Raw genomic sequence first — 18,495 nt, 5'->3', positions numbered from 1 at the left:
TGGCGGTTAATTCAATTTTACTCAGTTACACGACACCGAATAAATTCAAGATGTTGAAGTATGGAAAATCATTATCATTCACGTTCAAGAAAAGGGCGTCTGGTGTAGTTGGTTATCACATCCGCTTAGCATGCGGGGGGTCCCCGGTTCAATTCCGGTGTCGTCCATTTTTTTATGCATCACTTGCTTCTTGATCCGAATCTATTTTTTCAATGTTAAGCAACCACTAAGATTGTTAGAAAGCCGGCATATCTTGTGTTCGTTGCAGTGCTTGGTTGTAGTTTGTGGCAGTGTGATAGTTCTGCAGTCCATCACGACTCGCGATCGCGTGCAGCCGTTTTGCTAGTTGACTTGAAGAGGTCTGTCCCCCTTGCGCCTCCCAAACAACCCTGTCGATCCTCGTCTCCCAAGCCTCCCTCTTGCTCCCTCATCGCGTCCCAGTCCAAGCTTTACACGCACTCCTTTAGCTCCCACATCTCACTACAATGGATTCTGACAATGACGTGATCATGGAGGACGCCGGCCTTCCCGCGCTCTCTCCCTCTGCGGCGCATGAAATTGCCTTCAACCCTGATACAGCGGCCGCTGCTGCGCCTGTTTCGGAGTCAAAGTCGTACGACGAGCTCGATCGATGGATTGAGATGCTCATGGACTGCAAGCAGATCAGCGAGGCCGATGTTAAGCGACTGTGCGACAAGGTGCGCTTGAGTGTGTTTGGTGCAACACCGATCGTCGTCCACCCGACCGATGCTGATCTGACCTACTTTGCAGGCCCGTGAAATCTTGGAGAAGGAGTCAAACGTTCAAGAAGTGGTACGTAGCATGGCCATGTTCTCACTTTATTCTTGGTTTTAACCATGAAACAGAAATGCCCTGTCACCGTGTGTGGAGATATCCACGGCCAGTTCCATGATCTCATGGAGCTGTTCAAGATCGGCGGACCCAATCCCGATACCAACTACCTATTCATGGGTATGACACCTTAGATCTATTTCTGTCTTACGTTGGTGACTAACACGCGCATATAGGCGACTACGTTGACCGCGGATACTTTTCAGTGGAGACCGTCACCCTCCTCGTCGCCATGAAGATTCGACATCCCAGCCGACTAACAATCCTTCGTGGCAACCACGAATCACGACAGATCACTCAGGTTTACGGTTTCTACGACGAGTGCCTTCGAAAGTACGGTAACCCTAACGTGTGGAAGTACTTCACCGATCTCTTCGACTACTTGCCGTTGACCGCCCTGATCGAGAACCAGATCTTCTGTCTTCATGGAGGTCTCTCGCCATCTATCGACTCACTTGACAACATTCGCGCGCTCGACCGTATTCAAGAGGTTCCGCACGAGGGCCCTATGTGCGATCTCCTCTGGTCAGATCCCGATGACCGGTGCGGATGGGGCATCTCCCCCCGTGGCGCTGGATTTACTTTCGGCCAGGACATATCTGAAGCATTTAATCACAAGAACGGACTAAGTCTTATTGCTCGTGCTCATCAGCTTGTCATGGAGGGCTACAACTGGAGTCAGGACCAGCAGGTCGTCACCATCTTCTCTGGTATGTTGTCTTGGGTATTCTTTGGGCTGTCCTTTCTAATTCTTTTATAGCGCCCAATTACTGCTACAGATGCGGTAACCAGGCCGCGATTATGGAGATCGACGAGAATCTCAAGTACACCTTGTAAGTCTTATGACTACTTCTTGTAATGACTCAGACTAACACTCCCGTAGCTTGCAGTTCGATCCTAGCCCGCGTCTTGGCGAGCCATCAGTTTCGAGGCGCACGCCTGATTACTTCCTTGTATGTTTGTCTCTCCTCTTGCGGCGTGCATCAAATGCTAACCTCTGCAAGTAATATCGTGACCATGTTGTATTCCAAAGTGGATTCTATTTCCGGACTTTCATGATGGTTGTGTCAGGATGCGATATGGATTTCGTTAGTTTATGCTAAAAGCTAGTGCTGTATTAATAATGCAGCTTTAACTTGCATAAATCGGATGTGGCTGTGTGTTTATTATTTGTAATTTATGACTGGGGATATATAGGATATATGGTAGCAGGTACAACAGCAAATATATGGATTCTTATTTGCACAGTTTTCTAGAGGGCCAGGTGCGTATGCATATACCCGTCTTGTTATTCTCTTGCAAATTGCTATCGAGAAATCACTTTTGAATGCCGTGAGAACAGCCCAGGTAACTAATTGATCTATCTGCATGCGAACTTATCTTCTCATCATCGGCCTTCATTAGCCGAATACTGCCTTGATCTCCACTGCATGCCATTTCTATCTCTGTTGCCTTGGCGATCCCGGCGGAGATGCGCCGACTGTGAATCCGGGTCCGGATCCGGATTAGATCCGGAAATCGATCCGGAATCTATACTTCCGCAGCCCGGCAATTAGTGCCAAATCTTCTCTTGTATTCAAAGGGTTGCGAGCCAGCTCTCTGGAGTTGAGACCGCCTAAGACTCACCAAGTCCACTGGCTAACTAATCACTCGTACTATATGCCTACCGCAAAGTTTACAATGTGACTAAATTAACACTATATCTAAATCTACACCTCAGTAAGTTCGCTCTGAAATTATATAACTGCAACTTCTTTAATAATTGAGCACCACATATTACCTGAGCACCATACTTAGGTTCCACAATAATTTTAGTTTAGCTAACTCATTCAACCAACTAACCTCATTGTTCTCTTTAGCCATAGGTAAGTAATTACTTCGCCAAGTCAGTTAACTAACTTAATGAACTTATTATGTCACTAATTCGTTTAAGTCAGCAGTTAGCTCATGTATCCGACCAGGATAGTTCAATATTTTCGCTCAACTAACTTAGCGCTAACTAAAATTTAGATGACCTCAGACCAACTTACTGATAACTAAACTGAAGACAGTGATTAACAAGACAAATTTACTCCGCTAATTGTGCTAGCTAGCTTATTTAACCAATTTAGTCAATAGATTTTTGTCATTAACCACCCACTCACTACTTTCTAGCAATATTGTATCTCGCAATCCAACATATGACTTGTTAGTCAAGATGCTTAATTCAGCTGATAAATGTATTTCAACTCGGCTAGCAGAGGCAGCTGTGTCACCGTCGCATACCTATCAGGTTGGCTAGCTAACTAATTGACACAAGCCTGACCAATTCATTAGTTAACTGATGTACTGATGACCATTGCTATCGGGACTAGCCGTAAGTAACAAGCGTATGCTATAAGCAATAACAAGTTACAAAATAGAGGATTGCTTTCCAAATGTGTCGTTACAGCTTCGTCAGCGCGCGCACGGGGATGGTTGCTGGCTCATGATGACCTACTGCTATGAGAAGCAGTAAGAGCACAGGGACTACTAAGTGTCATAACTTGCTGTCAGCTAAAAATAATGTTTCTTATTTCAGATGATGTGACATCAACCTCGCGGTATCGTCAAACCTGCTACCTGATCTCTTATTGTCGCGTTGTGGTTTGCGGCGGCGGTTAAACGAGTCGACGCCGTAGCCCGCAGGATATTGGCCACAAAATAATTAATTGTTAGACATTGTGTACCTAGCACTAATTACCCTAAATTATCGGACGTGACTTGGCACACTAGAGAATCGAGAATCTCCAGAAGACTAAAGATATCCGAAATAGTGTAATGGTTAGCACGGTCCGCTCTCACCGGGCAAATCGGGGTTCAATTCCCCGTTTCGGAGTCTACTTTTGCTATGTCTTTCAGCTTTAAGTTTTGCCGAAGTCAATTTTTGCAGCATGCATATATTTGGGGACTTTTAATTGCTACAGCGCGGGTCGAGGTGGAGAGGGATGCATAAAGTGAGAGAATTGCGTGGATGGAGATGGAAGATCGTGCCTGGCTGTGGCGCTCGGGCGAAATTGACAAAGGAACAGCCACGTGCATGCTTACAACTCTAAACCGGGTCTGAACTCGCGTGCGCCTTCGGCGGGCGCGAAGGCGAAGGAGGCGATAAATAAGGGCGTGTATGAAGATAGGCCGTAGAAGAGGAGGATGTTGTCATGCCGACGGACCTGCCGCCTAAGGGAATGCGCGCAGAGTGGTGATGTGGTTGGCGTAGTGTCGTGACGACGATGACGTCGCCAGCCGAGCACTGTCGTGAGAAGCGCTGTTTCCGCATCCGCGACGGCCTCCTCTTTCTTCACGGGCAGAGCACAACAGAAGAAGTGTGTACTGTGGATCTGCGTGCACGGCTACTTTCTGCAGTCACCAACTTCGCCATCACCGTCTCTATTGCGCTACCGGACAAAGTCAGTCGTCAGCAAAGCACCGCCGACCTGCTGCTATTCTTGGACCTGATACTCTCCCCCCCAGCTTCACCGTCTCTCCATGACGACGCGCCGCCATGGCCGCCTTCGCTAACTCCACTGCGTCTGGTGAGTCCGTATCAATGCCTGCTCCATAGCAAAATGTCAGCTGACCCTCTACAGATACGGTGCTATCCGCCTCCGCATCCACCACGTTCTTGTCGACCATCTCCTCCACCACATCCCAGTCCTCTATCACCACCACTGCGACCTCCACATACACCTCCGCCAACCAAGTTGTAACCGTCACTGTCACCCTCACCCGCGCCGCCAGCGACACCACCTCCTCTACCGCTGACTCCGGCACGTCGGCGTCCTCCACAGCCACAGCCGCAGCCTCCTCCCCAACAACTGCTGCAGGGTCCTCCTCGCGCTCGTCCTCCTCCGCGCTGTCCACCGGTGGCAAGATTGGCGTCGGCGTTGGCGTCCCAATTGGTGTCATCTTGCTCGCATGCGTTGTCATCTTTTTCTTCTGGCGGCGTCGGAAAAACAAGCGCGCAATGCATCAAGCACGCATGCAGGAGGAAGAGGAGTACAACTACAACCCCAACGTGTCCTCCGGCGGGGGCGGCGCTGCTACTAATGGCGATGGCAGCGGCACCGCTGAGATAAGAGAATTGTCAGCACCGCGATCACCATTAGGCGGATACAGAGGCTGGGGCTCTAGCATGCCGAACGTGCCCCCGAACACCAGCAGCTCGCCATTTGACCCGCGCCTCGCCTCTGCCATAGAATCAGGAACACCATCTCCAAGCAGCCCGTACGATCCCAACAAAGCGGGCTCTCCGAGTAGCGAGCAGTCCTCTGGCTCGTCCTCGTCCACCGATATGCCGTTCGGGCAGTTTGCTGCTACACCACCACCAATCCCGCCCATGTCGTCGCGGCGAACATCTGCAGCCCACTCTTCCAATGGCAGTGTGATACCCCCTCGCCCAATGTCGAGCGGCACGTTCGGCGGTACGCCGCTCGCCGGCGTGTCCCCCGTCATGACACACACGCGCAACAGCATGAGCTTGAGCAGCATGGACTCACGTAACAATGGGCCCAGCGCGAACCACAGCGCGAACCCGAGCACAGACTACGCTGCATCCACAGCGCCGCTCGTGTCGACGCGAAAACCCCCCGCTGTGCAGCGCGCAAGTACGAGTGGTATATCCGCGAACTTTTAGCAGTCTATCTGTGATTTGTTTGGTCATTAATTATGCATGTATTCCATACATACTTGTTGGTTGTTATCATCGGAAATGATTTCTTTGGTTATGTGCATGGTAGTTAGACTAATTTCTAATAGAGAGTGAACAAAACGCCCGCCAATGCAATGCCCGCTGTACCCGCACTCACGCGAGCAGTACAAGAAACAACAATATAAACAGCACCACCGTAAGAATCCCTATGCACCAATTCGAAGCCTTCTCTTCATTCTTTTTGAGAATCCACCGCACGCGCTGCATGCCGAGCTTAAGCTTGCTCTGTGTGCGGTCCACACGATCGTCGAGGTCTTGTAGTAGCTCGACATGTTCCTCAAGCTCCGTGCCCATCACTGCCGCCTGATCCCGCAGGTTCTGCACTGTCGTGATGACCGAGTCGAGTTGTGCATCTTGATCGCGCATCAGCAGCGCTTGGTGCTCACGCTCCATCTCCATATCGCGCTGATACGACTCCGAGTTCTCGTCGCCAATAGGAATGCTCACGAAAGCCGGCCCTTCGCGTCTCGCCGCGCCCGCCGCCCGCACTGCACCGCGCATCCGTGTAAGCTCGTTCTTACGCGCGTTCACAAAGGCACGCCGATTATGCACGAGCTCCTGCGAGAGTCCAAACTGCGCTGCCGCGGCTGAGGGGCCAGCCATCTCAACCGCTTTTACAGAGTCGTCGAGGTCTTTGAGCGTGGCGTCGAGTTCGTCGAGAGCGGCATCGAGCTCGTCGCGGGTTGGCGTCGCGGGCGACGGGCCGGCTGCTGGGGAGGATGAATTGAGGGAAACGACGTAGGCATGAGCCTGTGGACGCAGAGCGCCGAGGTGCGCATCCACTTCCCTCGCGATGTCGTCGTAGGGGTCTGCGTTCATGCTGTCGTGTGGAGGAGTGGAAGTGATCAAGAGGGTGAGGGCGACGCGGGGACGGAACCGGCGTGCGAACCAGACAGGCAAGCTTGTGCTGAACCGGGTTCCGGTTCGAACTGCATGCTTCGACGCGCTTCACTTCGCGGATCTCTACACAACCTACCGCCAGACACAGCTTCCCACCGCTCGCATCCAGACCAGCAGCTGATCGCATAGCAGCAGGTCACCACACAGCACCGCCAGTATGGTTCTTGAAGCGACGATGGTCGTGTGCGTATTTTCCCCATAAATGTACGCCTTCCCGATCTAACGCTGACTCTGATCTTTCGCACCCACAGCATGGACAATTCCGAGTACATGCGCAACGGTGACTTCACACCGTCGCGCTTCGACTCCCAGTCTGATGCTGTCAACCTTATCTTCACTGCAAAGACAAACTCCAACCCTGAGAACGCGGTTGGCCTCATGACCATGGCCGCGCGCGCGCCTGAGGTCCTCGTCACGCTGACCTCTGACTTTGGCAAGATCCTCGCTGCCAGCGTGCGCGCAAAGGTCGAGGGCCAGGCGCATCTCACTACTGCCATCCAAATTGCTGCGGTACGTTTTTGCTTGTGTGCGTGTTTGGATCGTGCTAACGACCGCAGCTCGCGCTGAAACACCGCCAGAACAAGTCACAGCGCCAGCGCATCATTGTCTTCGTCGGCTCGCCCATCGCGGAGGATGAGAAAGAGCTCGTCAAGCTCGCAAAGAAGATGAAGAAGAACAACGTCGCCGTCGACTTCATCAACTTTGGTCAGGACGCAGAGAACGTCGACAAGCTCGACAAGTTCATCCGCAACGTCAAGTCCGGCGAGAACAGCCATCTCGTGACCATCCCTGCCGGCCCGCACCTGCTCTCCGACATCATCGTCACCTCGCCCATCCTCACCGACGAGGATGGTGTGCCCCAGGTTTCGGCCGCCACCGCTGCCCGTTACGGCGGCTCCTCCGGCAATCCTGAAGATGTGTACGAGTTTGGCGTCGATCCAAATCTCGACCCTGAGCTTGCCCTCGCCCTGCGTATATCACTTGAAGAGGAGCGTGCACGGCAGGCTCAGCGCGAACGAGACGCAGTTGTCCCAGCCACTATCCCCGAGGAGACTACCACAGCACCGGCGGGGAGTAGTGCGGTGGAGAGCGCACTTGCCGGTGACAGCGGAGTAGCTCCACCCGCGGACGACGGTGCGGCACCGGCACCAAAGGAAGACAAGATGGATACGGACGACTAGCAATACTACTGTATATTATACATGATCGTTTATTTAACTCGCTCAAACTCGCAGCCATAGTATTGTACAAAACTAACTTCATAACTACATTGCCCTAGTAGAACCGCAGCTTTACCTCGCCGGTGTCAAGGTCTCCGTAGCTCCGCAGCGTGCGCCCTCGTGGCTCCTCTGCTCTTCGCGTCTTGCCGTTCTCGCCATTGTTGTGTCGGCCGCTGCCGCGGTAGAAATCCCCTCGGCTGCCGCCGTTACTGCTATTACGGTTATCGCGATCGCCACGACTTTCGGGGAAAGGTCGGCGGCCCGAGCCAGGACTTCGCGATCTGAAGTTACGCTCTCGGTCTCCTCGATCGCCGTTACGTCCGCGATCGCGGTCATTGCTGCCGCGCTCCTGCCTCCGGTTCGATCCCCGCGCACCCTCGGACTGGCCAAAGTTGAACGGGTCTGCAACGAAAAATTGCGGCTGGCCCGACGAGCCCGGAACTGGTAATGGCGGCGGCGGGGGGTATGCTATGGGTAAGCCGCCAAAAGTGGAGAGCATCTTTGCGCGCGCAGCACGCACAGCGGGTGAGCCGTCCTCCTCTGCATTGGCGGCCACGACCTTCTTCCCCATATCGTCACGCAGCAACGGCAGCGAGCCATCGCGACGGGGTGGCATGAGACGGCACGGGTCCGCGACGTACGCGTTGAGCATATCTGCCTCCTTACGCACGGCTTGCACGAACTCGGGATGCTTCTTCTCGATGTGCTTGTGCACAAAGTCCGCGCCCTTGAACAGCTTCGTGCAGGTGCCAACCGTGCAGCGGAAGCGCGAGTCGTCTTCCTTGCTCACACGCGCGTTTATTTCGTACGAAACCACCGCGTCTACGTCGCAACCGCCCAGCTCGCGGACGAGAGCGACCGACGTCAGGCTTGTGGGGTCGAGGAAGAGCTCGTAGCGCTCTGTCCAGGACCGAATCCAATTGTCTGTGTACTGATCTCGCTCAAAAAATGCCTTCTCTTCCTCCGGATTTGTAGGGACTGGTCGGCGTAAGTGACCTTGAGGGCACTTCTTCCCGAGGTCGCAGATGGAGTCGCACAGCGTCACGCAGTAGTAGCAGAACGAGTACACCTGACGGAGGTAGAGCACGGTGAGGTCGAGCTCCTTCTTGGAAATCTCGAGACGCCGGTGACGGTCCCGCTCGGCCTCCTCGTCGACCATACCGTCCTCGTCCTCCGACTTCTCCTCCTTGAACTGTGTCCCCCCCGCAACGACGTCTTCCGGTCGCAGCTTGTCGTTGACGAAATTTTCTGCACGCGCACGCACCTCGTCGACTGCGCCCTCCATGCCGATTTCCTTCTCGAGCTTGCGCGCGGCACGCAGCGCGCGCTGGCTGTCGGTCGCAATGGTGTCCGGTGCAGACAGTGCCGCGGGGAGGTATCGGCGCTTGATGGCGCGCGCAAAGTGATGCTCGCCAGCGTGGACGCGGAACTCAGAGTGCTGGAGCTCGGTGTCGGCCTCGGCGTCGCCGTCGCCGGCATAGATAATCTGGCCGTCGAGCGCCTCGACGGCCTTCTGCAGGTCGGCGTCCGCCGAGAGCATGACCCAGGCCACGCGGTGGAAGCGGCGGCCCTGGTTCGGCTCGGAGAGGGAGATGAAGACGGCGGATGGTATCTGGCGCGCGAGGGCGAGCAGCTTTGCGCGGGGAATATACGGTGCGACAGACTTGATGAGGACGACCTTTTTAGTGTCTGGCGGCGCGTCGTCGGCGGCATCATGCTCAGGACCGAGGAGGCGGGCTGCTAGGTCAGTAGCTGGGCGAGGGACACGAACTCTGCATGCACTCACGCCTGTCGCTGTCAAGCGTGAAGCCGTCAAATACGCCGGCACGCAGCTCGTGTAGAAAGTCGGCGAGACAGAACGCCCGGTACGCACGGAGGTCCTTGTCAGCGTCGGCGCGTAGGACCGGATCATAGCGCTCACGGAACCACTGGTCACGGATATGCAAAACCACGAAGCCGCGGGCGAGGCGCGCGTAGAGTTGGCGGCGATACGCGTCGTAGTCGCGGCGGAGCAGCGCAGTGTCGGGAGGTGGGAGGGTTGGCGGGGTGTGCTGGCGGCGCCAGTCGGCGAACTGAGCGAAGGATACCTGACAGGCGACGGAGTGCGGATCCACGTAGGGCGCTGGATGAAGTCGCTCGGCGAGGGAGCGCGGGGCGGACATTATACGGGGGATGGGGAAGCTGGCGGCGGTGAAGTGCGCGGTGTTTACTTCTTCTTCGCCATCGTCATCTCCACTACGCTATCCCCCAAATCCCCGACCCCGTCATGTACGCCCAGCAGCACGCGCAGCACCTGCACCATCAACCGCCACAGGTCCCGCTGCTCGACCTCCACGCGCTTGTCGACCCCGATGACGAGGACGACGACCCCGACGACGACCCCTACGCCCAGCAGCCGCCCATCCCCCCGCAGCCGCAGGCACAGCCCGGCCCACAGCACATCCACCAGCAGCTTGACCCCGACCCCGGTGAGCCCGAGCCCGACCCAGAGCCCGACGAGAGCGATCAACCCCTCTACGTCAACGCGAAGCAGTACCACCGTATCCTCAAGCGTCGTCTCGCCCGTGCAAAGCTCGAAGAGTCCCTCAAGGTCTCCAAGGGTCGGCGGCCGTACCTCCACGAGAGCAGGCACAAGCATGCCATGCGCCGGCCCCGCGGCCAGGGTGGCCGCTTCCTAACTGCAGCAGAGGTCGCCGAGAAGGAGCGGCTCGAACGCGCTGAGGCGGAGCAGTCCATCCGCGACTCGGGCCTCCCGCCCATCGTCGCCGCGCACGGTCGCCAGGACGAAGATGAGGAGGAAGATGATGATGATGACGACGGCGACGCCGATGATGATCGCGATGATGACGAAAAGCGCCCGCTGTAGCACTGCGCACCTCCCGTGCTTTGGGCCCACTGCTTTGGGCTTCCGTGTACTCTAGATTCTCTCTTTCATGTTGGCTGCAGTGCGGCCTGGTTCGCGTTTGTTTATGTACTGTACTCTAGTGTTGTCTAATATTCTGGCTGTGCCATACCCGTCACGCATACACCTCCGGTCTTCGTCTTCACGAGCTCTAGCACACAACGCGCTATAAGAGAGCAGCGATGCGCTTCATCGCCGCACATCGTCGCGTCTCTCCATCTTGCTCCATGGGACACGCCAACAGTGTGTCCATCTGCTTGAGCCACTGATGCAAAGTTTGGGCCGTGGATACACCGCTCACAGCCTCAGGCCAACTCCATCAACGAGTTAGTTTCTCTGCGCTGCAAACTCCCAACACTTCAATGAGCTGCTCGCCCTTGCCAAATTCTCACTCCCACCCAGCCGTTACTCCAACTCAGAGTGAACTACACACGCCATTAGTATTTTGCGAGTGTTCATCTACACCTACAGCTCATATTAAATCGCGGAAGGGGTCTCAGTGGGGTTCTAGCTGTGACAGAGCTGGGGGTCCTCGTTTTGCACCAAACATACCAACCTGATTATGTCCCAGACACCAACAACAACAACACTCAGTGCCTCACATTCAAGTCTACGTGCGAGAGAGCATATCCTCTTAGAGGGCATTCAGATTACATACTTGCTGCGCTGAAACATCTAAACTGCCAGACCATAGTGTCCCGAATCAAATCTAGTACGAGACCCGCAGAAATTACGATGGCATATTGTATTCCCTCTTTCTCCATCTCGGACTGCGGCCCATCACCTCCCACTACCACCAGCATTGCCAATATTCAGCCAATTGATCACAACATCTGCTCCCACATGTTCAAGAAGCCTTCGCAAAGAAATGTCCGTTTTATGTGTATCTGCTAAACCATGTTATCAGAGATTGCACTACCACAAATACGTGGCCTCCAACAAAAAATTGCTTGCATCGAAGAATTTTGTTTGTGCCTTCGCTAAATCTTTACATTGCCCAGCCGAATTTCGTCTGGCATGGACTCTCTAAGCACACAATAGAGTGCTAATTTCTGCGAATTGCAGGGTTGAGATTGTCATTCGCCCAAACTTCAGGGGTGTCTGCTCGATTAGTCCCCGGCAGCCATTTTGCCGCCCACCTCACCTTTCACCAGCGCAGGTTTTTCAAGCAGCCAAGTTCCAAGATTGCCATCGCATTTGCACTGCCAGCTATGTCCAAATTAGCACCGCTTTCTACCATCTTTACTAACAATCTCCTTGTGATGTATGTATAAGCTCCAGCCTGGAGGTTGCAAATTCAAAATTTCAACGCTTTGGTCAGTCTCAGGCCAAATTCTGATTCCAAGATGGTTCTTCATGCTCCTCCTGCGGCCTAGCCCTTTTGGCATCCCAGTTGAATGCAAAATAGAACCATGTAAATATATTTTAGTTAAAGAAACTACAGTCTGAGCCTATCATTCCAGAACAGCAATGAAAGTTGTCGGCTTTGTCAGCTCAAACACCAAGGGTGCTAACTGTCAGCTTCTCGCAACCACACCTACTTTGCCAAAGCTGCCCCTAATAAATAATGTAGATTCCGAGGTGGTAGTCATATGCTGCTTCTAGGTCTGTACATTGATAGACATGCATATAGACATTTCTAATAATGATCTTTATGCAAATTTTAGAAATTGCAGTCCAGGGGTCATCATTTTGGAACTCAGATGGTTTGGTTAGCCGTTCCAAGATCACAGTCATAAGTTGCTCTCATCTGTATTTAGATAACGCCTCCATACCATGCATATGCATATTTCCACAATGTTATTATAAGCCTGTCGCATAAATGACGTTGTCATCTCGGAATCCAGATGGTTCGGCCAACTCTGGCAGTTACGCAATGCTGCGCTGAGATCGCCGGCTCCAGTTATTCTCATATTTTGATTTATGAACAGCACTCTTTTTACATGTAGACGGACAATGCCATGATGCTACTACAGGCCTATCAGAAAAAAATGCTGCTATCTTAGAACTTGGGTGCTTAGTTAGGTGTGTTGGCTCGAATGCCATCCGAGATGTGCAGCCACAAGTTGCTCTCATACTTCTGATTGTTTGACAGCATCTCTACACCATGCCATTGATACTACCAGTATTTCATTATAAGCCTCTCACGTAAGAGAGGCAGCCATCTCGCGACTCAAGGCTTCAGTTGGTAAGGCCAGTTTGAGCAATGCCATTCCAACATTGACATGCCAGTTACTTTTACCATCCTCCTTGTTTGCCAAGGTGTCCATTCACGAAGTGTATCTCAGCAATAAATATGCTCTGCCTTAAACTACTCTAAGGTGGAGCCACCCAATTTGAAACTTAATAGAGAAGTTGGCTCAGCCAGCTTGGGCAGTGCCATTCCAACAGTAGCCATGTGCTCACTTGGGTCCTAGTTGTATGATGATGCTTCTACGCCATTTTAAAGAGCAATTAATGCCTACTATGTTAAGCCACTATGATACTGGAAAGAGTTATATCGACACTCTAAGGTGGGTACCAACTCTGAAATCTCTAGCAGTGCCTCTCGGAATTTTAGCCAGTTGCTATCCTTACATGTCGTTCTTGATTAACATATTTATAATATAATCACAAAACAAAAATGCATTGTTAAGTGGCTATGTCAAAGGAGTCGACTATTAGTGAGGCTGGAAACTTGAAGACCAGTAGAAGTTTTATTGAATATCAAACAGTAGGAGCAACATGTGACAGAATTTTGGACGTACAGGGTGTGAAGACCTTGGAGCAGACCATCATGTAGATGCAGTACTGCCTGCAAAAATGTGCAAAATTCGTCTGCACCTTAGATAGCGACTCTATGGTTGTGTAGATCTCGTCGAAGTTGTTACTGCCACTAGTGGAAATGCGGTTGGAGTAGTTATGGGCACTTAGTGGACTCGTGGTGTGGTCACTAATATTAGCTGCTGCGGCCCATCTTCTACTTGTTATACAGTTACACCACTACACGGTTATAAATCAATGTATATACTTATATATCAATATGAGATATATAAAGAGATCATCTCTGAGAGCTTCCAGCAGGTCTGACATGATGATCAAGCGCATTTCATCCGGGATAGGCCCCTATCTCGCCAGGAAACCCCTCTCAACCACCGCGTCCATTCTATTACCAAGCGGGGCGCCCTACGACTTCGTATTCAACAAGTACAAATGAAGAAGTCCAAGCACAAACAAACCGCAGTTATAAGTCGAGTCTTGCTGGGACATGCGATGATAGCAAAATTGAGGCGGGTCTCGTTCCAGCGAAGTCCCCAGGCAACTTTGACCAACCTGCGAAAGAACAAGTTTGCAATAAAGACCGCACTGCATGAATGAGACCGTCGACAATAGCACGAGCATGCGGTGTAAATTCTACTTCGACAGATTAGAGTCCAGGTGATGAACGTCCTAAGACGTATCATGATCCCGACACCGGATGACTCTATGAGGAGGATGAAGTGACCAGATCTGTAGAGGAAATCAGGCAAATCTGAGAGAATATAGCCGTCCGACAACTTACACATGTGCAGGGATATACACCGTGCGACGACGACGCAGTGCTTCGTAGTAAAACTGCGACAGGAACAGCTCTGGCTCCATCGCGCTCTGTCTGGATAGTCACAATTTTTCTTCCCCCAGCAGGTCAGTCAAACCGCAGCTCGGAAGAATCGTGTTGCTCTTGCGACGGATGTCGTCTTCGCCAAGTTTGTTCTGCCTCAGTCCGACTCAGGCATTGATAATCTCGAATGATATCTCTGTCCTGGACTGAAGGTGCTCGAACAGGATATCTTCAGTTAGCGCGGTGCCCTCCAAGTCTAGACCGATTAGCACGTGCTAAACTATATCAGAATGAACAACCATATCGCTCGATTTCAAATGTAGGAAAATTAACTACAGAATAGTTGAAATTATAGGTTGCTAACTTGATATCAGTGGGCTACATGTTGTTTGGAGACAGGCCACTAGTTCCGGAGAGAAGTGTCTGCACTAGCATCATGTGTATGGAAATTGAAGGTATGCACATAACACTACTGAACCATGTGTATGATCTTATGCACAATATCCAATGTGTAATGTGTCATACAATCCAGTATGAGCAGTTGCAGGGCTGTGCATGTGATATTGCTAGTGCAGCTGCTGTTGCATATCGAATACACATCCCTTTGACGCACAACAACATACTTATTGTCGATCTAAACTACTTTCTATATTCCATCCTGACTTAGAATATACAAAAGCAAAATAATTATATATTAGAGGATGTACTATGAGATGGAGTGTAGCAGCCCGCCAGAGAGGAGGGGGGAAGTGATAGAGAGTACAGAAGGCGGCGATGAAAGTCAGGTTCTTACTACTCCGGAGTCGCATAGGCATTATGCACACTGAGATCACACCAGTTTTAGAGTGTTTATTATAATGTAATAATAAGTATCAAGTGACTGGGAAATATGTGATCAAACGAACCGAGAATAGAGTAGAGATGTAGAGTCAGTAATGATGACTTTGTGATGACTGTGCTTTCATAATGGAAACGAATTGCTCTTGCTACACCCTGTCTTGAATATTTCTTGACAGTCATTGGTACATTTACTTCATAATTTTACAGGTACATATTTATGTGCCTGAAGCTACTGTATAAGAATGCTAGTATACTGGGGCATAGCTGCCGTGGCAGAGAAATCTCTGAAACATGCATGGTGTGAGGACATATGCATATAATAGTCTTCGCACTACAAATGAAACATGATCGACTCCTTGAGATCTACAAAGTCCAAATTTGTGAAGGCATGAACAAGCTACCATATTTGACCTCTTTGTCTATATCCACTTGCTCTTGTCAAGACATTTTCTCCACGATTCATTGCCGAGAAAATTGCAACTGGTCAGTGAGTGCTTGGCATCACCATGTGACTTACCAAGACTAGATTTTACAATGACTATACATGGGATATTGGTAGGAGCTGTAATTTAACTTGATGAGGGTTATACAATGGCAGACACAGGTCACTTACCACGATCAAATACAACAGACCAGATTTGCTTGCTTTCCTGTTAAGTTTCTTTAAATTGGACAAAAAATAAAGCAGAGGAACATTTTCACTAGACAATGGACATACTAAGCTAACAATAAGAACAGGCTCGCTACATATAGAAATCAGGGCCAGATGGCATATACAACTTGGCCGATGTTCCGAGCTATTACGAGAAACTGAAGCTGTCTGTCGCAGGTGACTTTAAGGATTTTGAATTTGAGTGAAATTTCATGGTCGTGAATTCACCGATGTGGATCCATATCTTGTCTACAGTTCAACAGTGTTCTTGTGCCTTGCTTGTGTGAACGAGAGTGCGGAGCTGATACGAATCATATATAGCGAGCCGACAAACAGTAGAAGTTATTAATGTTAAGTTTATACCGGGACAGCGGATTACCACAATTGTTTATTCTATCTGTCTCTGTTTGAGCTAGCCACACTCTAACTTCAGCAGTGCTCACTCCATGAGTTCCAGCAACCAACGGCCTCATCAGTGCTTTCACTTTGAAGAACACATTCCCGGTTTGAGTCTTGCATTTGTATATTGTTATTTGTTATCAGATCTGACGTCTTCTTCCAGAGGCACATGTTTATTTTTGGTGATCGCAATGTGGAAGCAGCTATCTAAGTCCGGCATGTTGCCTTCTTCCAGCACAGCCTATTCAAATAACCAAGTTTCGAGATTGTTATCACAGTTGTACCTCTAGCTCCGCCCTTTTGGCATCGCTTTGTACCATCTTTCGTAACAGTTCATGTTGTCGTCTATGTATAAACTCCAGACTAGAGGTTGACGTCTCTGAACTTGAATGCTGTGGCCGGCAGAGCAAGCCAACAAGTACGATTCCGAGATGGCAGCCATGTGCTCCTCCTACAGCCTAGACCATCAACGTCCCATTTTCAAATGCAAGATAGAATTACGTGCATGTACTAGTTGTGGAAAACTGCAGTCCGAGAGTCCGCCCTCTCACAACAGGAGTGCACGTGATTGGCCTTGCCAGCCCAAACTCTGTCCTAACTGCATACTTTCTCCCAACCACCTTCTTTCCCAATGACGGTTCTAGTGAATAATACGGATTCCTAGAGGATAGTCCTATTGCTTATACAGTTGTACATTGTTGGTAGAGCATACCTATGGGCATTTCTTATAATGAAGTTTATGGGGTTTTTGCAAACCGCGGCGACGGCGTGAACTCAGATGGTTAGCTTTGTAAACTCGAACACCGTTCCGAGATCGTAGCCGCAAATCGCTCTCATATTCTGATTGTTTGACAGAATATATGCCACAAAGATGAGTAATTTAGAATGGCCGACCAGAAAGTCCAATCGAAATGTAGAGACGTCATCGCAGTTCAGCTACAAGTCTTGTGCTTCAAGGTGCGCCGTTGTAGACCCTAATGTTAGGGCTTGATCGGTCGGCCGTCTACTAAATTCTCCTGCTATTATTATCATTCCCCCGTTCTCTTTATTCTTATGTTTTGCAGGTGTTTAGTGTCTCTCTTGTATATCTAAGACATGCATCCACTGCCTACATGAATCGTGATGTTGGACGTCTTCGTGGCACAGGGCAAGCGTATATGCCGCATGATCGCTGATAAATTAGGTTCACTTGAACGCCCCTAAAACATCGCGTACGCTTTCACTTTTGCGTGACGCTGCCGTCGCTGACGCTCTATTTCGCTGTTCATATCGGTCACTGCCGCTATGAGGCTCACCTTGTTCTATGTGGCAACTGTGTTTAGCGCGCTGCTTGTGCACATGCCGTATGGTGCTGACGCCCGCCGCGACGGCAGACACAACAAATGGAAGAGCAGCCACGTTAGCGACGACTGCGTTCTTCTTTCCGCTGTCTCTACTGTTATCGTTCACTCTGGCAATATGACAGTTCACCGCCGTGTTCCCGCTGTTGCGCAACTTGAGCCTGTATCAGGCGACGCTCTAGGGCTGTACACTGTGCGGGACATGATATGTCACAACATCGGACCTGGCGAGGGTGGCGCTGAATATGTGCGCTGGACATGCACGACAGCGAACATGCCCGAGGAATTCACGCTTGGTGCGACAGAAGTCAAGTGCGAAGGCTATGAGTCGGCTGACGACCTATTTATCCTTCGCGGATCGTGCGCGGTGCGGTATGACATCTGCTTGACCGCTGTCGGGCGCAGGCGCTACTCAAAGCACAAATGTGAGAAGTTATTTAAGATTGAATTCATGCAAGTCGTAACTAATAATTTTACTGTAGTCGATGTTCATTTATTTGCCGAGTTGTTGGCGAGAAATTTACTGCTGGCTGTGGGAAAACTGTTGATTGCGATCTGTGGCGGCTTGATATTGTTGGCTGTCCGCAGACAGCGTGCGGAGCGCATCGCGAGGATGAATCTCGATGCTTACTCTGCTGTGGACGATCAGTGGCTTGGTTGCGTTGATGAGCTGCCGCTGCAAGGCGGTGCCAAAGGTACTTCTCATGATGACAAGATACCACCACTTCCTTCCACGAACATTGATGAGGAAGCGCAGGTACATTTTCTGTCGACGTATGACACTGCGCGAGAAGTTTTGTTACCGACAGCAGAGCACGAACAGGAGTACAAGCCTTTCGATGACCCGTCCACTTCCTCCTCTGGCCCTGCTGCCTCCTCTTCATCGTCACCACTCTGTCCACCGGCAGCTACCGCTCAATCCTCTGGGTGGCGGCGTGTGCTAGTCGTAATGTTCTTCCCAGCGATTGTCACGTATCAGGTTCTAGACCTCTCTGGGACGCCCTCACCCAAAGAAGTCGAACATGTTCGCTGGTGCTTGCGACATATGAGAGACCACCCGTTCTGTGTTCTTCCTGCGCATGTT

At 51.1% G+C, this 18,495-nt stretch overlaps 8 protein-coding genes and 2 non-coding genes across 10 annotated transcripts; 8 read left to right on the top strand and 2 right to left on the bottom strand.

Annotated features, from left to right (window-relative positions):
• Positions 1–93: 93 nt before the first annotated feature.
• On the top strand, positions 94–167 carry V1518DRAFT_t11. The gene has a single exon. It is a non-coding gene; the product is annotated as a tRNA-Ala (tRNA).
• Positions 96–454, top strand: V1518DRAFT_408026 (uncharacterized protein). The gene has a single exon (XM_066902022.1). The coding sequence runs from the start codon at positions 131–133 to the stop codon at positions 344–346; it is 216 nt and encodes a 71-aa protein (XP_066761631.1). The 5' UTR covers positions 96–130; the 3' UTR covers positions 347–454.
• Positions 291–2,109, top strand: V1518DRAFT_408025 (Metallo-dependent phosphatase). Its single transcript, XM_066902021.1, has 6 exons — positions 291–698; positions 772–813; positions 867–972; positions 1,029–1,562; positions 1,613–1,685; positions 1,736–2,109. The coding sequence occupies exons 1-6, from the start codon at positions 486–488 to the stop codon at positions 1,857–1,859; spliced, it is 1,092 nt and encodes a 363-aa protein (XP_066761630.1). The 5' UTR covers positions 291–485; the 3' UTR covers positions 1,860–2,109.
• Positions 2,110–3,637: 1,528 nt separating this feature from the next.
• Positions 3,638–3,709, top strand: V1518DRAFT_t12. The gene has a single exon. It is a non-coding gene; the product is annotated as a tRNA-Glu (tRNA).
• A 551-nt stretch (positions 3,710–4,260) lies between these two features.
• On the top strand, positions 4,261–5,587 carry V1518DRAFT_51 (uncharacterized protein). Its single transcript, XM_066906608.1, has 2 exons — positions 4,261–4,403; positions 4,458–5,587. The coding sequence occupies exons 1-2, from the start codon at positions 4,373–4,375 to the stop codon at positions 5,501–5,503; spliced, it is 1,077 nt and encodes a 358-aa protein (XP_066761629.1). The 5' UTR covers positions 4,261–4,372; the 3' UTR covers positions 5,504–5,587.
• Positions 5,524–6,431, bottom strand: V1518DRAFT_408019 (uncharacterized protein). Its single transcript, XM_066902020.1, has one exon. The coding sequence runs from the start codon at positions 6,395–6,397 to the stop codon at positions 5,672–5,674; it is 726 nt and encodes a 241-aa protein (XP_066761628.1). The 5' UTR covers positions 6,398–6,431; the 3' UTR covers positions 5,524–5,671.
• Positions 6,432–6,559: 128 nt separating this feature from the next.
• Positions 6,560–7,746, top strand: V1518DRAFT_408017 (uncharacterized protein). Its single transcript, XM_066902019.1, has 3 exons — positions 6,560–6,661; positions 6,730–6,988; positions 7,036–7,746. Exons 1-3 carry the CDS (start codon positions 6,636–6,638, stop codon positions 7,657–7,659), a joined length of 909 nt encoding a protein of 302 aa, XP_066761627.1. The 5' UTR covers positions 6,560–6,635; the 3' UTR covers positions 7,660–7,746.
• On the bottom strand, positions 7,675–9,888 carry V1518DRAFT_408016 (uncharacterized protein). Its single transcript, XM_066902018.1, has 2 exons — positions 9,485–9,888; positions 7,675–9,435 (listed from the first exon to the last, which is right to left on the bottom strand). Exons 1-2 carry the CDS (start codon positions 9,858–9,860, stop codon positions 7,754–7,756), a joined length of 2,058 nt encoding a protein of 685 aa, XP_066761626.1. The 5' UTR covers positions 9,861–9,888; the 3' UTR covers positions 7,675–7,753.
• Positions 9,889–9,936: 48 nt separating this feature from the next.
• On the top strand, positions 9,937–10,864 carry V1518DRAFT_408014 (CCAAT-binding transcription factor (CBF-B/NF-YA) subunit B-domain-containing protein). Its single transcript, XM_066902017.1, has one exon. It carries the CDS (start codon positions 9,965–9,967, stop codon positions 10,562–10,564), a length of 600 nt encoding a protein of 199 aa, XP_066761625.1. The 5' UTR covers positions 9,937–9,964; the 3' UTR covers positions 10,565–10,864.
• Positions 10,865–17,114: 6,250 nt separating this feature from the next.
• Positions 17,115–18,495, top strand: V1518DRAFT_5 (uncharacterized protein). The gene is made up of 3 exons (XM_066906601.1): positions 17,115–17,836; positions 17,894–18,106; positions 18,160–18,495. Exons 1-3 carry the CDS (start codon positions 17,356–17,358, stop codon positions 18,189–18,191), a joined length of 726 nt encoding a protein of 241 aa, XP_066761624.1. The 5' UTR covers positions 17,115–17,355; the 3' UTR covers positions 18,192–18,495.

The sequence above is a fragment of the Limtongia smithiae genome (genome assembly GCF_038497785.1).
Source record: "Limtongia smithiae strain NRRL Y-17922 unplaced genomic scaffold V1518scaffold_1, whole genome shotgun sequence".
Taxonomy (NCBI): domain Eukaryota; kingdom Fungi; phylum Ascomycota; class Lipomycetes; order Lipomycetales; family Lipomycetaceae; genus Limtongia; species Limtongia smithiae.
The sequence above is the reverse complement of the archived record's forward strand: the minus strand, read 5'-3'. Positions and strand labels throughout refer to the sequence as shown.